Genomic DNA, 20,748 nt, shown 5'->3' on the forward strand with positions numbered 1-20,748 from the left:
ATGAATCTCGTGCTGTCTTTGTATAAACAAACCTGTGGCTTTTATTTATTCATTTATTTATTTATTTATTTATTTATTTATTTATTTATTTATTTATTTATTTTCAGTCAGCTTTAGTCAAAGGTCTATTGAGGCACAATAGAGAAAATGTAATGTAACACTCCCATTTCTACTGCTTCCATATGCTGCAATACACTCGTGTTCTGCTTCCTTTGTTCAACTGCCTAGCAGAGAAGCAGAAGAGAAACTTCTGCTTCTTTCTAGGACCACTAGAGGGCACTTTGTGCCTATGTTCAGCGCAGCAGCACCGTAGAATTGAAGGGCTGATTCAGACGACCAGTTTACAGTTTGTCCCTACTGCATGCTAGCTTTTGTGGGCTTGAAGCATTCAGTACTCGTGAATTTAGAGTTTGTGTCAAGATCTTGCACATTCGACAGGATCACTGAGCAGTCAGGAAAATTCTGCAAACATTGAAATGGGCTCATTATTTTTTGTCCCAGGTCCTGAATAGGAAAGGCCTTAAAAAACAAACAAACCTCAATACTTTTTAAAAAGGCTCTGGGGAATCTCTAAGGAGACTCTTTTGAAGGCTGTATGGAGCAAGTTGGACAAGAAGGGCCAAACTCCAGTAAGCTCCTACATCTGCAAGCTGTGCAGACTCTTAGGGGGTCCACACTGACCAAGTTCCGAAAAATTTCCCTGATCTACATAGCAAAAGCTCAGGACAGGCTCCATTTGGATGCCCCACATAAGCCCCGTGAAGGCCAATCACAGCCCTGCCCCACCCTGGCCCCTGGTTCTAACAGTTCCTGGGACTAATCTAGAACTTTCTAGGATAAATAACCTTCCTCCAAGCTTCTGTAGAGGAAGCCCAGTGACACGATTATGTTCACCAGCATCTCTAGAATTGCAGTTCTCTTCACTTCAGTAATCCCACAAATGGACTTCAGAGGTCCTACCTGAAATGTGTTAAATGTCTCTGGATATCCAGGTCTAATATTGGAGTCGGTCTTGAGGATCCTAAGGGTGATCTGTCTTGGCTCAGCAGGTCCTGGAATTCTTTACATATTTGCCTAAAATCAGAATGGATGCATTCACGTTGCATTAATGCTCTAATCAAGAAGTAATGTTGAGAAAAAAATATTGCTCATATCACATTTTGTACCAAACCGACCTTACAAGACTTCTACGAGATGTGTTTCTCTCTATCAAACTCCCTTTAAAACCTGCAAACTATTGATTTAAGTCAATTAACGACAGCAAAATTTAGAAGAGTCTTGAATGGGGAGCACATTGCCCGATTCAATGTGCTCCCTACAGCAGTGTTGGAGGGGAAATACAAGACAATTCCTTACATAGCTTGGTTATGCCCCTGTGGTACCGGGGCCATCGAGACAACTGCACGTTTTACTTTATTGCCTGTTTTATAAGGATATTCGTAAGAGTTCTATCTCTCCACTTTTAAATTATCCTGGCCATACCACTATGTTTTATCTTCAGTATTTGTTATCTGATTATAATGATTTAATTAACCTAAATGTGGCAAAACTTATTTTTGTAGCATGTAGAACTCGTAAAGATGTAAGTACCCTCTTTTCTCAATTGTCATGGATGGTAATTTCTGTACGGTGTTTATTCAGCTGGTCAACTGACTGTAATAAAGGAATCTATCTATCTATCTATCTATCTATCTATCTGTCATAAACAGAGATGTACTGCCATTGAATAGTGAAGTTCCATTTTTACTGATCATGGTGGAAAATAGCTAGATTTGCCTGTTCATAGACAGGCCTGTTCTCCATGCTAATTATTTTAGCAAGTCAAATTAAGTGCATTAAGAGTGTGCCCCACATGTGAACTTCTTGCCAGTTCAGACCTGGAGAGCTAAAAGAGAAATGCAGGAAGTAGAATAGTTTCTGCTTCCTGCATGTTTCATGTTGCATGGGTGTATGTGCAATATTCCTCTACTACTGCACACTCCTGGGATGTGCCTGTGGATCCCAAGAGCTGCTGTGCAGCCAGTAAATGGTGCCTTGAACCAACCCCTCCAAGACCAATAGTGACCCAGATGTTGTTGACTACAACTCCTATAATCCCCAGCCAAAGGTCACTGCAGCTGGGAATGCTGGGAGCTGTAGCCAACAACATATGGGAAGCCTTCTTACAGGGAACAATGCCCACCACATCCAAGATCACTAGTGACTGAACAGCACTATGGAATGCAAAGGAGGACTCCCATGACCATTCACTGCAATTGTTCAAAGGCTGGGATCTAGAAGACACAGATCTCCAAAACCATCTAGCGCAAGACTGCTCCACTTTGCCCACCCAGGTGTTTTCGGACTACCATAATCCCCAGATACAGTGGCCAATAGCCAGGGATTATGGGAGTTGTAGGGCAACGTTTGAAAGAGGGCTGAAGTTGAGCAGGCCTGGTCTAACATATCATGGCTGCATCCCCATGGTTCTGTGGAAAGCCTAATGGAATTCCATGCACAGGGCATTCCCCAGTGTGTGCCAGAGCTTCTTTTCTCACAAAGGATAATGAGAAGCCCTTCATCCCGTAGGTCCATGTGATGCAAACTGGAGTGGAGTGCTTTTCTTGGCTGCTTAATATATGGGCCTTTATATAGGATTTTTAAAAAAATCAGGCCATGCAGAGCAGAAACTGCTTTCAAATGAAAGCAGAGAATATTAGTTTTTATTATTTCACTCAAAGCATAGCTCCAAAAGCTATAATGAAAATCACTAGAGTGAATAAGCCTCGAGTAATTTTTATCCGGCCTTGTTTCTTCAGAGATGGCTGCTCGCAGGAGGGGAGTCCCTTTCAAATGGCACATCGATGTGCACGTAAAGGTGTGAGTTGGTCTGCATTAGGCTTAGGCAAATGTTTCAAGATTCTGTTTGGTCTTTAAAACTGGCAAAGTAATTGTTTTTTTATGGCTCCTTGTGGAAGATAAAGGGCTTCATGAGGCCTATTTGCCTCTGGTATGTTTGTGCATTTCAGAACTTCTGATTGCTGGGACGGTGTGTGGCCTAATAAAAGTGGTGGCTTGTTTCCTTCCATTTCAAGTCAGTGATGTGATATTTTGGACCACTGCATGCTGGTATAGCCAAAGGGGATTCTTTGAAGAGGGGTTATACATCAAGTAGGAAAGAGGCTCCCTTTCCAAGGAAACAGAAAGCGTGCTACTTTCATGGATGCCTTTGATACTGTCTAAGTGATTTGCGGTCACCTGTATCTTGTCATCAGGCTTCACGTCATGGTCGCTGAGAATGTCAGGAAGGCATCAGAAATGGAATCTTTATAGACTGAAAAGATCTGCTCCCTCTCCTCAGAGATGGATTAATTCCTAGGATTGCTGGTTATGGATGAGGCTGTCCGTAGTACAGACTGGACAGGCTGGCATACTTTGATTAAGCCCTGCTTAGTCTCATCAAAACCAGCAGGATGGCACCAGCTTATATCCTGGACTTGAACTTGTGTGTTCCACAGCAATGTAATGCTGCAGTCCATGATGTCCTTATTCAGGAGCAGCCCCATTGGCCTTATTGTGTTCACTGGAACCAGTTGCAATTGTGTGGATTCAGAATTCCCAGGAGACTCTCAGTGCAACTACGTTAGCAAAGATGAGAATCAGTGTGTGCTCTGACTACAGTCTTGGTCTGGAGGGACCTGGATTTCAATCAGCTGTAACACTCCCTGCGTTAAGACCAGTCACTAATCTCCCTCATAGGACTGCAATGAGGAGGAAATGACATGATGTCACATATACCATCGTGAGCTTCAGGAAGGAAGGAAGGAAGGAAGGAAATGCAAAAGTGGCCTTAGAGGTTCCCCTTAGCAGCATGCAGCCTGATCCTATGCAGGATTACAGAGAATGAAATCCCACTGAAGAGAGCCAATGTGGTGTAGTGGTTAGAGTGCTGGACAAGGACCAGGGAGACCCGAGTTCAAATCCCCATTCAGCCATGAGACTTGCTGGGTGACTCTGGGGCAGTCACTTCTCTCTCAGCCTAACCTACTTCACAGGGTTGTTGTGAGGAGAAACTTAAGTATGTAGTACACCACTTTGGGCTCCTTGGAGGAAGAGCACGATATAAAATGTAAAATCAATCAATCAATCAATCAATCAATAATTTGTATAAACTGACATTCTTACTATATTACTATCAAGCTTAACAAAAAACAAATAAGTGGATGTGACCTCCAAGTTCTGGCATCTCTGGCAATTTTTAAGGAACTTCTGAAAACACATCTCTTCAACCAAGCTTTCTCAGCTTTTAAAAACTTTTTTAAAAATTGTTTTGGCTATTTAATTGGTGTTTTATGATGTTTTAACTGTTAATTATTATTTTTTGCAGTTTTATAATTTCTATTTTAATTGTTAATTGATAATGGTGTTTTAACGTAAACCGCCCTGAGCCTTTTGGAAGGGTGGTATAAAAATTTTAATAATAAATTAAAAATAAATAAATAAATAAGTTTGTGTGGTTGTGGCTGTGGTTTTTATCAACATGCACGAGAGTTTTTCTTCAACTATAGCTTTTGAGTATTTTAAAAATTGATGTTTGTGAATTCGTAACACATTTTCAACAAAGAATTTTCTTTACTTTTTCAGATTTCATCACAAGTTCAAAAATAAGAGAACTGTGTCAGATCCACTGTTAGGGCACCCAACAGGCAATTTTCACTCTCACCTGCAAAGCCATGTATCTGTCTTGCTCTGAAGCATGCATGCAAGGCTACTTTCTTTTTGAACGTATTTTTAAAAAATCTAGCACATTTTTGCACAGTTCAAGAATGTGAATATGAAGTTGCATGATTGTTGTTGCTATTATTATTATCATTGTTGATGATAAAATATTTATACACTGCTTTGCAACAAAAGAAAGCGGTTAACATAGCAAAAGGTATGATAAAATGGTTCCCTGAGAACAGGACAGTTTAAAAAGAGAGAGAGAGAGAGAGAGAAGCAGCAGCCACTGTCTGGAGAGAAGATGTGCTGGGGTTGAATAGGAACAGTTGTTCTCCTTCTGCTAGATATAAGACAGTCACTAATTTGAAAGGTGCCTCTCTGCCCAGTTAGCAGGGGTAAAAAGATCAATTGCTATATTGTGATGTGTTCACAACACTGAACTTTGTGTCAATTTGAACAATATGATGCCCACAAATTTCAGCAAACAGTTCTCATGCTGAGATACAAATGCAAGTGTGGTATAGGACTGGCTCATATATATGACGTGTTCCCCAATTACCTGTCTGCCACAGTCATCTACAATCCACATGGCATTCACAGCATCATTAAGAAGCAAGGGATGTCTACAAGGCATTTGAACAAGCACATGTATAGAGTTGTGGGAACTTCTTGTCTGTAAAGTGTGTTATCTGAATAAACTCCCCCAAAATAATTGAGGATGTTAAAAAAAAATCCAGAAGGATCATGTTTAAGCCCTTGAGCTAAATGAAAATCATCACTCTCAGTCCTCCAGCAGGGCATACTGGTATGATATGCAGCTGAGCACTTCTAATTCAGACCAGTAGAGGGCAGTAGTAACATAAAAGAAAGCAGCCATGAGCTCATCTTCTGGTTGTCACCCATCAGAGAGTGGATTCTTCTGTGATAGTTGTGTAAATGTCCCAGGAGTTCACACAGTCTACTAGCTTTACCAGGTTGTGTGAACTTCCCCACACAGTGCTCCTGCTCCTGGCCTACTTGTGTGAGCAGTGAAACGCTGAACTTGTGTGAGACTGCAGCCTCTCTGTGAAAAGAAAAACCCCAGCTTGCGAATAAGAAATCATTGCAAAAGCAAAAAAGGAATACTGAGAATAATAAGAGTTTATGCAGTTTTGGAGCTCCAGCATAGCACTGTTCACATTAGAGATGTGCACAAAATGAATTTTTGGATTCATTTTGAAATCAAATCGAATTCCAAAAATTCATTTCAAATTTGAATCTGGTCTGAAAATTCAATTTGAATTTGAATGGAATTTGATTCGATTTGACCCTGTTTGGGTGCCCTTTTAACTAACCAGAGGGCCTGAATGGTTTATAAAAGGTGCCAAACAGCTCTCAAATTGAATTTCAAAAATTTGATTCAAATTTGAATCAAATTGCCTTTTTAAGGGGTGATTTGATTCAAATTCAAATCATGCAAATCACCTAGATTCAAGTCAAATTGATCTGAATCGATTTGCACATCCGTAGTTCACATGAGTAAACCATTAGTGTGTGTAAATCGACTGCCGGCATATCATCAGAACTGACTCTCAGTGTCAAATGAATTCACATAACGTGAAACTAAGTATTGTCGTTGGGGTGATTTGAAGTCAGTTTTTCAGAGCAGTTCTCGCTTACTTTGTTGCTAGGATCATTTTTTTCCGTGCTGTCTGTTCCTTCTGTTCCATGTGCTGTCTGGCAAGATGTTCCCCAACTGCCTTGGCTGGGAATTCTGTTTCACAGGTGTAGCCAAAATCCCTGGCTAAATGTAAAGCTTCTCCTATGAGCAGACAAAAACAACAGGGTCATTTGATATGCAACCTCAGGCACTTGTCTTAGAACATACAGGAATAGCTGCCTATACTGGCTATTTTGCCAAAAATAGATAATTCCCAGGTGATGAGGCAAGCTTTCCTAAGATGAGCAGGTACCTCCAGAACTCCTCCTACAGAATAGCTTTTGTACAACCCTCCCACCCCCAGTCCATTCTGTATCACCCAGTCAGTACCATACAGACAGACCATGTAAGTCCTCATTACCTTGGCCCATGCCTCCAACATTCAGAGGTTGGGGAAAGTTAACTCTTTATTGTCCACACTACTGCAGTCTATAGGCCCTCCATCAAAGAGCTTGGAGAATGCTGTGGACCTGCTTTTTCTGTTTCATCATTGTCTTGCCTTATCCACAAACATTACAATTGGTGGTACATGTCAGAACAAAGCACATGTGATCTCTTTTCCATGTCTTTTGAGATCTCACCCATTTGTCAATAGGGTGCCAAATATATGAGAGGGTCTTGTCTAAAATCATCCACATGAGAATGAGATGTGAATGAAAGGCTGCCCTTTAAGAACCATAAACCAAATCTACCAAGTGGTTTAATGAGTCACACTAGCTTTTGTGGATTAACCTATCCTATGGTAATTTTATTTATCAGGCCTTATAACCTGGAAGCTAAATTTTGGGAATCAAGTAGGGGAATTCCTTCTATAAATCTTTCTTCCTTCCTTCCTTCCTTCCTTCTGCTGCAATGCTTAGCAAGGGGAAATTTTACATTCGTCGATATTCAAATGATTTGGGCAAATATTCACCTGGAGAATTCCCAAGTTGTTTGGAGAAAACAAAGGAGGGGTCAGTGTGGTACAGTGGATTGAGCGCTAGTTCTGGTGGCAGCTTCAGTTCCCTGTTCAGCTGAGAAGCTTCCTAGGTGGCCTTGGGCATCACTGCCTCTCAGCCGAACTCTTGCTGCCTCCAAGGAATACTGTGATGCTCCATGAGATAAGGAGGCTGCGCACCAAAGCAGCGGAAAGAACGACAGCTTTGCTTATAATAGGGGACTCGTGGTAAACAAAACACTCCGTGCATACTCTGTGGGCCAGCTTCTCCACAGGGGAACATGATGATCATCCTTGATTAACTAACTCCTGCGCTATGCAATCCTCACTTCACAGTCAGGGTTGATTCTTACAGTAACATTTCCTTCATAACTTTACACATGTAATGGAGAGATAGGGGGATTCACAGCAGGGGGGAACCATGTTTGCTCTGCTTCCCTAATTCTCAATTGTAGTTGCTTCTCCTAGTCTCCTACAAATGCAAAGGAAAAGCAAAACTGTCTAAACCAGATGACAATTGCTTACTGGTGTAGTTCATTTCCCTCCTAAGGGAAACTTGGCACTTCTTTTTTTTCCTTTTAAGGAGCTCTATGTACAATTCACCCATTCTTTCACACACTATATTTGTTTTTTACAAGAGCTTAAAATCAGTCCTCCAAGTGTTCTGGGGTGGGGTGTGTGTGTGTGTGTGTGTGAGAGAGAGAGAGAGAGAGAGGGAGGGAGGGAGAGAGAGAGAGGGAGGGAGGGAGAGAGTGCTCATAGGAGGCTATCCACTAAGTAAGAGCCACGGTCACACCAAAATGACCACATGATTTCAGTTTTTCCAGCTGCAGCTTTAAAGTTTGATGGAAAAAACCGGCAAACTGGTTTAACCCAGGGTGGCCAAGCTGAGGCTCTCCAGCAGCTGCTGGACTACAACTCCCCTAATCCCCAGCCACAATAAATTGCGGTTGGGGTGATGGAAGTTGTAGTCCCAAAATAGTCAGAGAGCCTCAGCTTGGCCAGCCTGAGAATGAGATTATGGCAGCACACACACACACACACACTACAGGCAGTGCCAGCATCATGCTTTCAGCACCTTCTCCAAGAGTCTAATAAACAATAACCTGTACACAGCCTTGAAACTAACAATAACTCATTTTATTTATATCCCACCTTTCTGCCATGATGGAACCAAATGCCTGTACAGTCTCTCATCCAATCCCTGACTAGACCCAGCCAGACCTGCTTAGCTGCAGCAAATACATGCCTTCAGATCATATCATGGTACGTATACCAGGGCAAGAACTCACGGTTTAAATGAGTTCACCATTGCTTCCCTACTAAGGAATCCCTCATGTTTGATGACTCAAGTATTTTCTGCCTGTGCAGTGATCCTCACCTCATCTGCCTCTTTCCTTTCCCATGCTCACTGGTTGTGTGGGATTCCACTGTTTAATGGTGAGCAGTGAAGGGACCAGCAAATATTACTGGGGTAATCGTATGAATGGGAAAATTCATATGAATAGGAATTACTGTTTGGAATGACTGTTTCAAAGCAAGTGGGCCATCACTGATTCTTGTAAGTACACAATGAAGCTATTCCCACGACCAGCCAAAACCAGGCTAAGGGAGCCCAGCCCTGTTTTGGCAGGCCGAGTGCCACCACAGGAGCCGTGCAACTCCCGGTGGCCAGCCCTCTAAAATACCTCCGCTAACCCTGTTTTTGTGATTGTGAGTTGTCACGGCATGGCACCGTGCCATGGCGACTCACGAGGAGACCTCTGACCAGAAGGCTACAACAAGCCTCCCAGCATCGGGGGGCTCCCCAGAATGTCCTGCGCACTTGCGTGGAGCATTCTGGGACTTCTGGAGGCTGGGCCGCCCCTGATCCCCACTAGGGATGTGCACAAACCTGTTCGGAGGCCCTTTTACGGGCCTCTGAACAGGTTCGAACACGGGGGGGGTTCAAAGTTCGAAGGCAGGGTATGTGTGTCTCGCTTTAATGGCGGGGGAGGGTGCACTTACCCTTCCCTCCACTTTCCACCCACTGGTACCCAGTATTTTACAGGGCGGCAGGGTACTTCCCTGCTGTCGCATTTGCTCTTCGGCCAGAAGTGGCTGGAAGTAGCTGGTAAATGTGTACCTGCCGGACTTGCGCTTGTGTATGTCGGGCCGGTGTAAGGGTGCTTGCAACGTGTGCGCTTGTGCGCCAGCTATTTCCAGCCACTTCAGGCCAAAGAGCAAATGCAGCAGCAGGGACGTACACTGATGCCCCATAGGACTTGTAAAATACCGGGTAACAGCAGGGAGGAAGCGGAAGGAGGGGTAAGTGTACTCTTCCCCGCCCTTAAAGTGAGACACCCACGCCACTGAGCTACCCACGCCTGGTTCCGTGCACATTCCTAATCCCCACCCACTCAACTGGCTCCTTGACAGAGCCAGTAATCATGTGGGTGGCCGATATGGCCGCCCAGGGCAAGCTCCCTGCTCATCTGCAGGGAGAGTGGGTCAAGCCTACTCTCCCTGTACAACCCTAGTGTCCAGGTGCATTCCACTTCTGATCCCGATGGAAGTATATAGCTAGCAAGACTCGTTCCTTCTGCCAGGAAAAGTCTGGAACCTGGATGACATCACAGACCACCAAGAAAAAAGAGACAGACATAAATACTCCATACAGGTGGCACTTGTTATCCGAAGTTTCGGCACTTGTAGTTTTTCGTATCTGTGGTCAGGCAATATATGCCCAACCTCACTATCTGTGGCACATGGCTTCACATATCCACCGTTTTTGGCAGCGCCGTTCTGACCATACATAGCCATGCCCTCCAGTGGCTGTTCCTGGTTTCTGTCTTATATTTCTTTTTTAGATTGTGAGCCCTTTGGGGACAGGGAGCCAGATACACAGTCATTTCTTCTAGGCAAAACTGTTGCTAATCCCATGTGTGGCAGCTCTTGCGAGTGTTTGCGAGCAGCTGCCGGACTAGTGACAGGGATGGGGAGAAAATGGCCGCCGGGATGAGGAGGCGGCAGTGGGCCAAACTGGGATGAGGAGGTGGTGGTGGCGGTGGTGGGCCTGATCCGGCCGCCGGGATGAGGAGGCGCCGGCAGGCTGGCTGCTGGGAGCAGGTGGCGGTGGGGAGGAGGAGGGGACGGGCCGGCTTGAAAGCCGGCCAGAAACCGCAGCCGGGCGGGGGCAGCGGGAGAAGTAGGCAGAGCAGGCCAGCAGAGGCACAGATGCCCTGCACCCGGCCAAGCTAGTTTTATTTATTTATTTATCTATCTATTTATTTATTTATATCTATGTAAACTACTTTGGTAACTTTGGTTGAAAAGCGGTATATAAATATTCATTGTATTTGTATTCATATGCTTTTGCTGCATGGACTCATGGGTTGAGAGAGGAGTTTGGAGGAGGATGGTGGAGTGCTTTGGTCTGCATGTTTAAAATGTATTGTGCTTCTAAAAGCCATTTTGAGTAGCCTTTGGTAGCCTTTGGTAAATAAGGGAGACTTTAGGAGTCTTTCTGGAGCCATTCCTGTGGAGATTCGTGGAGCCATTTCCTGGAGCCTCTTTCAGTATTGTGCAGCCCTCGTAAGATGCTAATTATCACTTTTATAAATGTCATTTTAATTTTGATGACATTTTATTTTTAATTAAAATTTCAAATTAAACATTAAGTTTAATTCTGATAATTACAGTACTGTATTATTTAATTTAATTTGCAATTAAAAATTCAATTTAAATTAAATATTAAAAATTGATTTTAATAATCCATTGAAAATCAATTCTCTCACTCCTTGGTTCTCACACACTCCTCTGTATGTGTTTACTTGAAACGGATTTAATTTTGTGCTGCCTCTTTGGCCAACCTACTACCCAAACAGGCCAGGGGCTTGTGCTGGACAGCTGCAGGGTGAGGTAACTTCATGATCATGAGGTAACTTCATGATTACTGGAAGAGCGGAAGGGCATTGCTGGAGGAGCTAGAGAAAGGGAGAGTGGGAGACCTGAGGTGGCCAAAGTACAGTCCTGTGCTCCATCCTTATTTCTGCTTTTACCCTGTCTTTTCAGTGATTTTTCAGTTATTTTCCTCAGCTCCGGAATTGAACCCACCAATTCCCATTGATTTAAGGTTTCATTATTCATGGTTTTATTATCCTCTGCTTTAACATGGTTACTATTACACATTTTCGCGGTTGTAGGCCTGAATGGAACCACCATGAATAATGAGGGCCACCTGTTTATTCTTAAGGTATTGCACCTTTTGATTGAATTTTAATTGTACGCTGCTTTAGAAGCCAATCTTGGATGAAAAGTCTGATAGATCTAGATCTAGATCTAGATATTGTGTGTGTGTACACACACACACAACAGCAAATAATAATACAGAAAGTAAGGAAGGAAAGGAGGAAAGAAAGAAATGCCAGGAAGTGCAACTTAACTTTCCACAACACTTCACACTTTGGAAAAGAAGAAAATGTATGAAACTAAAAATGAGCTTGTGAAACCCAAGTCTGTTTATGGGGTAGAGGAGGGGAGGAATCTGTTTTCATATTTTGCTATAATTTAAATCCAATCAATTCCTTGATAGAATCTGAATACAAATCTTTGTTTCAGCATTAATTTTAATTAGATTTACAGACGAGTCCTTTTTTAAAAATGGAAAATGGTTGGTAAGCTGTTTGTCCATTGGCTGAAATTTGCACCGAAGTATATAAACATATTTAAACCTAACACATTAATTCATTGAATATATGTTAAAACCAACTCTAATCTATAAACTCTGACAACCCTATGCAGAATGAAATGTCCAAGGCTTTGTATTTTTCATAATTTTAATTTGTTTTTGTTTGTTTTAAAATATAAATTTCTTAGGAAATGTTCCGGGCCATTCTTCCCCTGGTCTCAGTGGCACACCAGTGTGTGTGTGTGTGTGTGTGTGTTGTAAGTATTTATATCCTGCCTTTCCACTTTAGACAGAAAACTCAAAGTATGTGCTGTGGATGGAGTTAATACATCAGAACACTTTCTATTGGATCATGTATCATAAATTAATTTTGCAGATCATTTCCCCTTTTTATTCCTCCTCTCTTAAAAGTCCAAATGTTGTTACCTACAACAAAGGTCAGCCCCGCAAAAAAAATAAAAAATAAAAAAATAAAATTGCTCCTTTGTTTGCTTAATGGGGGCCATCACGCCCTCTCCTTCATCCAGTTTTCCAGCCTTTGTTTTCACATCCTCCATCCTCCCCGCCAAAGCCAAGCCAAGCCTTGCTCCCTGCCCTTGCTGACATCCTGCAGGAGTGCTGAACATTATGCAGGTAGAACCACAGAGGAAATGGCAGGCGATCCACAGCTAAGTTTGCTCCTAGGAGACCCACTTCTGGCTTTCACTCCTGATAGGAAGAGCCCTCAGTCTCGGATAGGCCCAGGAGAGCTTCAGGCTGCTCCTTGCACCTGCTGGCAGAAGCCTGTCAAGGTACACAGCCTGGTCCCTCCAGTGGGGCCTTCCAGAGCTCTCCGCCTCAGCTCAGCCCCAGCAACTGTCTTTTTCAATCACGCAAAACGCCCTGGTCAATTGTCAAACAATACTGGAAAGTTTGGCTTGTTCAGTATCAGCTCTAGCAGCAAACAAGGCAGCCTGTGTCTTGGACTGGAAGAAAAACAATGGGCGAGGCACCATGGCTGGCTGAGCAAAGCACGTGGGGCACTCGGGACAAAGTCGCTGGGGTGTGTCGGATACTGTTGTGTGGCTGTCAACAGAATAGAAGGCACACTTTGTTATCCTGAAGTCCATCACTGGGCCATTTCTCCTCCTACTGTCAGTTACACTGATGGTCTGTACTGGCAACAAACAGCTCATCAAAACTTGAGCTTGTGCATCTTCTGAAAGAATAAGTAGGGCTGTGGCCACTCATATAAAAAAAATTTAAAATTATAAACAAGTAACCAATTAATCAATTTTATTTATTTAGGAATTTTTATATACCACTTTTAAACAACAAAAACAACAAAATCTCAAGTGGTTAATACTACTATTACTACTACTACTACTACTACTAATAATAATAATAATATGGGTCCCTGTTCCCAAAGGGCTTTTCTCTCCCCCTGCTCAATATAGGAGAGCCACCACATGAAAGAAGACAAAAACATAAGAACAGCCCTGCTGAATCAGGCCCAAGGTCCATCCTGTTTCACACAGTGGCCCACCAGATACCTCTGAAAAGCCCACAAGCAAGAGGTGAGGGCATGCCCTCTCTCCTGCTGTTGCTCCCCTGCAACTGGTATTCAGAGACATCCTGCCTCTGAGGCTGGAGGTGGCTTATAACTACCTCCAGACTAGTAGCTACTGATAGACCTGACCTCCATGAAGTTGTCTAAGCCCCTTTTAAAGCCTTCCAAGCTAGTGGCAATCACTACATCCTGTGGTGAATTCCATGGATTAATTATGCACTGTATGAAAAAGTACTTCCTTTTGTTGCTCCTAAATTTCTTGGCCTTCAGTTTCATGGGATGAGCCTTGGTTCTAGTGTTGTGTGTGAGAGAATTTTTTCTCTGTTCAATCTCTCTACTCCATGCATAACTTTATACACCTCAACCATGGCTCCCCAGAGTCACCTCCTCATAAGGAAGGTGTTCCAGCCCCCAGATCATCTTGGTTGCCCTCTTCTGCACCTTTTCCAATAGGGGTGTGCATGGAACCGTCTGGACCAGTTCGGTTCAAGGCTGGACTGGCCTTGAATGGAACCGGGCCAGTTTGGTCCAGCCCCCCATCGAATCTACCCCCCGTTCTGGTCCAGTCCGGTCCCAGACCAGTTTGCGAATTTTTTTTTTTGTTTGTTTGTTTTAAAAATTAAGCAGAAAATAAGTACCTTTAACCCCTTTGGGAGGCTTGCTAAAGCCGTGGGGGGGGCACGTGGGTTCCCTCTCCCCCCACCAGCCTTCCTCATCACCACTGCGGCCCGCAGCGGCCGGGTAACTGAGCATTTTTGGCCCTTTCGGGCCTCGGTACAAGTGCACGGCCGCCATTTTGGCGACTGCTGCACATGCGCAAATGCCCTCTGCGAGGCCATGGCATCGTACGGAGGCCCGAAAGGGCCGAAAATGCTCAGTTACCCGGCTGCTGTGGGCCGCGGCGGTGATGAGGAAGGCTGGCTGGGAGAGAAGGAACCCGCGCAGAACCCCTCCCGCGGCTTCAGCAAGCCCCTCGAAGGGGCTAAAGGTACTTATTATCTACTTAATAAAAACAACAACCAAACAATTCACGGACCAGCCGGACCGGAACCGGTGGTCCAGTTCCAGTCCGATGGAACTGGGGGGGGGGGTTCGATTCAACCCCGAACCCCCTGACTGGACCACCGGACCGGTCCGCACATCCCTATTTTCCAGTCCTACAATGTATCCTACACTGTATCCTCTTAAGATACAGTGACCAGAACTGAACGCAGTATTCCAAATGTGGCTGCACCATAGATATCTATCCACAACATAGCATCCCTCCAGTCAGTGGCTGTTGCTATCTTTTTTTAAAAAAAAAATCATATTTTTATACCACCTGATATGTACATCTCTAGGCAGTGTACAAAATTTAAAATACTATTTAAAAGTTAACACAGATTAGAACACAAAAGACACAATAAAAATAATATAAAACAGTTATTAAAACAAATTATTAAAATTATTAAAATTAATTCTAATTAAAAACCTGTGGGAACAGGTGAGTCTTGAGGGTCTTGCTGAAAACAGAGAAGGAGATGCTCTTATTTCAGCAGGGAGCATATTCCAAAGCCCCGGGGCAGCCACAGAGAAAGCTCACTCCCAAGTTGCCTCCAGACGAGTTGGTGCCGGCAACCATAAACAGACTTCTCCAGAAGATCGTAACAGGCGGAAGGGTTCATGACAATGGAGGAGCTCTCTTAAACTGCCTGGACACAAGCCATTAAGGGCTTTATAGATAATAACCAGCACTTTGTATTTCACTCGGAAATATATCAACAGCCAGTGCAGTACTTTCAAAACCGGTGTTATGTGGTCCCTTCATGTTGGCCCAGAGATCAATCTGGCTGCTGCATTCTGTACTAATTGTCGTTTCCGGACTATGTACAAAGGCAGTCCCACACAGAGAGCATTACAGTAACCAAGCCTGGAGGTTACCAGCTTATGTATCACTGTTTTAAGGTCATTTACCTCTAGAAATGGATGTAGCTGATGTATCAGCTGAAGCTGTGGTCCTGGCCACTGCCTCAAACTGAGAAACTAGGGAGAGCTATGGGTCCAGGAGCATTCCCAAGGAACATACCTGATCTTTCAGGGGGAGTGAAACCCCATGCAGAACAGGCAGATCTAAACCATCTCTCAGGTCCCGACACCCCACAGTCGGTACCTCCATCTTATTTGGATTCAACTTCAGTTTGTTATCCCTCATAAAGTCCATTACTATCTTCAGGCAGGCATTTAGGGAAGATGTACCATTTCCTGATGAGGTCTGGGTGTCATCAGCATATTGATAACACCCAGCACCAAACCTCCTGATGATCTCTCCTAGCGATTTCATGTAGATGTTAAAGAGCATTGGAGACAGTATGGGGCCTTGTGGAACTCCACACTTCAGTTCTAGCTTTGCAGCACAACAGTCTCCAAGCCACACCATCTGGAATCTACCAGAGAGGTTGGAATGGAACCCACTGTAAAACAGCCCCACCCAATCCCACCTCCTTCAGGTGGTCTAGAAGGATACCAAGTTCGATGGTATCGAAAACTGCAGAGAGATCGAAAAGGATCAGCAGATTCACACTTCGTCTGTTGATAGCCAGTTGGAGATCATCCATCAGGCCGACCAAGGCAGTCTCAACCCCATAGCCCACACAAATGCCAGTTTGAAACGGGTCTAGATAACCTGCATAATCCAAAACTGTCTGGAACTGAGAGGCCAACACCCACTCAGTCACCTTACCCAACCATGGAAGATTAAAAATAGATCTGTAATTAGCTAACTCCGAGGGATCCAGTGCAACTTTCTTCAAAAATGGTCTAATAATAGCCTCCTTAAGACAAGGAGGTATCCTACCCTCCCTCAGAGAAGCATTTATAATATTTACCAGACCCTCTCTGATAATATGATTATCAGATGAGATAAGCCAAGTTAGGCAATGGTCAAGAGAGCAGATTGTAGGGTGCACAGTCCTAAGCAGTTTGTCCACTTCCTCAGGAATCACAGACTGAAAATGATTCCATTAAGAGGAGTTGCTAGACACCTCCACAGTAGACTCTGCAGTAACTGTGGAATCCAATTTGGCTTGAATGTGAGAGATTTTATATGCAAAATATAAATAAAAAGGCCACTGTGAGTGACCAATGGTTCCAAGTTTAAATTCAAGGGGGAGGGGGTACATACTGATCCCCTCACAACCCTAGACAACTCAGCTGGACATGAATATGCAGAAGCAGTGCGGGCAGAAAGAACTGCTTATTTGCCACCCACACTGCCAGAGCATAGATCTTCATATCTTCCTCTGTGTTGTGCCTGATCAGACTCATGCCGAGTCTTCCTCCATTTGCATCTTCATGTTGTCTACTTCGCCACTTCAGCTCTCGTAGTTCATCCGAATACCACAGGGCTATCTTTAAAGCAAGTTGGAGAGGACGCTTAGGAGCAATTGTGTCCACTGCTCTAGTGAGTTCATTATTCCATCTTTGTACCAGAGCATTGACAGAATCATTAGAAGTAACAACCCTAAACCCTTCCAAGGCTTCTTGGAATCCTATTGGATCCAATCACCTCACTGGGTGCACCAATCTAATAGGTCCCTCACCCCGCAGAGGTTTGTTGTGGCTTTAAGCTCTAGCTTAACCAGATGGTGATCCATCCATGACATTGGGGAGAGGACAGGAGTCCCCACCCGTGGAACACCACCCTAATCAGAGCAAAAGACCAAATCGAGTGTGTGACCTGCATCATGTGTTGGTCCAGAGACCAATTGGGAAAGGCCCACAACTGTCATGGCCACTATGAACTCTTGAACTGCTCCCAGCAACATGGTCCCAACCGGGTTTGGGAACTTCTGTTGAAAAGCTGTATATAAATATTCATCATATTCGTATTTGTCATATTTGTATAAGGGTGTTATAATATTAGCATTTTTATTTTCAATCCCCTTCCTAATGATTCCTAGCATGGAATTTGCCTTTTTGACAACTACCTCACACTGAGTCAATATTTTCAACAAGCTGTCTATCACAACCCCAAGATCTCTCTACTGGTCATCACTGACAGCTCAGACCCCATCAATGTATATGTTGCACTTGCCAGTACTGAACTGCATTTTCCATTTTGTCGCCCACTCCCCCAGTTTGGAGAGATCCTTCTAGAGCTCCTCACAATCTGTTTTGGATTTCACTGCCCTAAATAGTTTGGTGTCATCTGCAAATCTGGCCACTTCTCTGGTTACCCCAACTTCTAGATAATTTATGAGCAAGTTAAAGAACACAGATCCCAGTACAGATCCTAGGGGACCCCACCAGTGTTCCCTCTAACAGGGATTCCCACACAAAGGCCATTGCATCTGGGAATGCTGGGAGTTGTAATGAACAAAATACCATCAGGGGTAATTTTCAAATGATTTTTGAAGTTTATGCTTCTTTAAGCTTTACTCTATAGGGAATAATAGGGATTTCAGGAGCCTTTGTTATAACTTCCTGGGGTGGGGTGGCACCAGGGTGACCCAGAGAGGGTTGTGGTGGGTGGTAGTGCCCAATGGGTGCAAGGAAGCTACCACCCAGATTTCAATGGAATTGGGCAATGGGATGATTTTTAAATGATTTTTGAAGTTGACATGTCTTTGGGGCAGATTCGGGGCAGAAAGGAGGTTTTGGGGGCAATGACAAATATTGGCAACTAGCTTAACCCACGCAGAGCATCTGCGCGCTAGTACTTGATTGCTCCCCTCACTCTCTGGTACAGCCCCCCTCACCTCAGAGATCTCTCCACCCTCACCTGAGCTGCCCTCCTCCTCCTCCTCCTCCTCCTCCTCCTCCTCCTCCTCCTCCTCCTCCTCCATCATCATCCTGTTGCTTCCATCCCCCTCACCCCTCTTGTTTGTGCCTGCATCGTAGCTGGCACCTATTAGCTAAGCTGCAGCCCCCTATCCCTAGAGATCTCCCCACCCTCACCCAAGCCCCTCTTCTGCTGCTCCCCACAGGAGCAGCAGCAGCAGCAGCAGCAGCAGCAGTTGACTGGGCCCTTCCTCGCTGCCACTGCCACCACCATGGCTGCTTGTTCCCCTCAGGCTGCTGACAGGCCTGGGCCCATCTCTTGCCTGCCTGCCTCCCTCTGACAATGGCCTCAGTAGCCCCAAACAGCCGCAGTGGTTGACTGGACCATTCCTTGTTGCCGCTGCTACCACCATGGCCTCTCATTCCCCTCAGGCCGCTGACAGGCTCGTGCCTATCCCTCGCCCTTCCTTCTTTCTCTCTTCCCTTCCTCTCTTTCTCTTTCCCTCTGTCTTTCCCCCCTCCTCTCTCTCCCCCCCCTTCCTGAGTTAACAGACCTTGTTCATTTTGTTTCCTCATCTAATTCACACAATGGCAGCCTCCTTCTCCTGAAGGGGCTCTTTCCTCCCTCATGACCCCTCTCTTCACAGACCCCTGCCAACTGACCTTAATCATCACAGGCTCCTCTCCTGATTCCATTGCATATGGAATCCCTCTGCCCAATCAACACAGTGCTACAGGCTCCTCCTCACTATTTGCATATGGATTCCCCACTGCCCAATCAGGTGCTTCTGCTCACAAACCCTCACGAGAGCTGCCACACATGGGATTAGCCACGAGTACGCCTTAGAGAATTATATATATAGATGACAATTTTCAATAACAAACATTGAATCCACTCTCATTTGCTATCAAAGAATCTCTTCTCAGAACACCTCAAGAACAACAAAACCCAGTACTTTAAGAAAAAGCTTAAAGATGCATAAACTTCAAAAATCATTTTAAAAATCACCCCTTTGCCCAATTTCTTTGAAATCTGGGTGGTAGCTTCCTTGAATGCATTGGGTGCTATCACCCACCACAACCCACTCTGGGCCACCCTGGTGCCCCCCATGTGGAGCTATAAGTTTGCCAAAATCCCCATTATTCCCCGTGGGGAAAAACTTAAAGACGTGTAAACTTCAAAAATTCTTTAAAAACCACCCCTTTGCCCAATTTCTTTGAAATCTAGCTGGTAGCTTCCACCCATTGGGCACTACCACCCAACCCTCTTTGGCCAAAAAATGGAGGTCCAAACCTCTGAATTTTTCAGATCCAAATTGGGGGTGATTTGTTTTGTACCCGAATCTGGGCAATTGAGGACAAGGTCTACATATCATCCGAATTGGCCAGACAGGGGTGGAGCCACCATTGGGCCAACGGGTTCAAAGAACCCAGGCTGCGCCCAATCAGGGGCCACGCTTTGCAGCCCGGACACGCCCCCAGCATCTGATTTCACATGTGGGGGTGCTGGTTTAGCTCCCGAGCGGGGGCCATGCAGCTGTGTTCATGGCTGCTGTGTTCATGGCGTGGCCAGGAGCGGCTCTTCCCTGCAGGGAAGAGCTGCTCCTGGCTGCACTAAGAATGCAGCTCCAGCAGAAGTTTAACTCCCTTCGGGAGTTACATGGCCGGCACTGCATTCACAGCGCCTCCCAGAGTGGATCTTCCCTGCAGGGAAGAGCCGCTCTGGGCCACACAGCAAATGCAGTGCCAGCCTGAGTCTAGCTCCCAAAGGGGCTGTGTGGCCCCTTTGGGAGTTAAATGGCCAGCCCTATACTGACCTGACTCGCTCCCGAACGGAGCTGCAGGGCTCCGTTCGGGAGCCAGGCCACACACCCCACGTCTATCGTCAGACACAGGGGGCAGAGTGAGTGGGGCCGCCACCACGGCCGCACACAGGCCTCTGGCGGTCAGGCTCCGCCACTGTGGCCAGATTTGGATACAAATTATTTTGTACCCGAATCGTTTTGCACATCCCTAGCATCAGGCACACACTGGGAATGGGGAGTGAATTTTGACTCTCTGCTCGGCCTTAGAAGTGCCTGCACCACCAGAAGGTTGCAGAGCTCCCAGGCACATATTTTGGGTGGCACAAGGTATTTCCAGAGGCAGGACAAATCACTGAAATTCACTCTCTCACCCAGCCCACTGCATGGATCGACACAGCAGTAGTGGGGAAGTTCTTCACTGTGCAGATGTGTCTTCCTGGCATGTCCATGCTGCATTATCAGGAATGTCAGCCAGTGTTTGTGTCCTGTATGTGGATATCTATACAGTGCTGGTCATTGATCTTAAAGCTCTAAATACACTGCGCCCAGGATATTTGAAGGATTGCTTTCTCCCATAGGAATCTCCCTGCACAAGAAGAGTCTCCTTGGAGGTCATGTTCAGGCTGCTCT

The 20,748-nt window shown here is 45.0% G+C and overlaps 1 protein-coding gene across 3 annotated transcripts in view; it reads right to left on the minus strand.

The window, feature by feature from the left end:
- The window catches only part of TFAP2D (transcription factor AP-2 delta), a 70,820-nt gene that overhangs the window by 15,462 nt on the left and 34,610 nt on the right, over positions 1–20,748 (minus strand). For all 3 annotated transcript variants that reach the window (XM_053287424.1, XM_053287425.1, XM_053287423.1), the window contains 2 exons: positions 6,361–6,502; positions 961–1,074 (listed from right to left, as the gene is read on the minus strand). In XM_053287424.1, coding sequence (XP_053143399.1) covers positions 961–1,074; positions 6,361–6,502 — 256 coding nt within the window. The remainder of the gene's footprint in view (positions 1–960; positions 1,075–6,360; positions 6,503–20,748) is intronic.

Source organism: Hemicordylus capensis, chromosome 1 (genome assembly GCF_027244095.1).
Source record: "Hemicordylus capensis ecotype Gifberg chromosome 1, rHemCap1.1.pri, whole genome shotgun sequence".
Lineage (NCBI taxonomy): Eukaryota > Metazoa > Chordata > Lepidosauria > Squamata > Cordylidae > Hemicordylus > Hemicordylus capensis.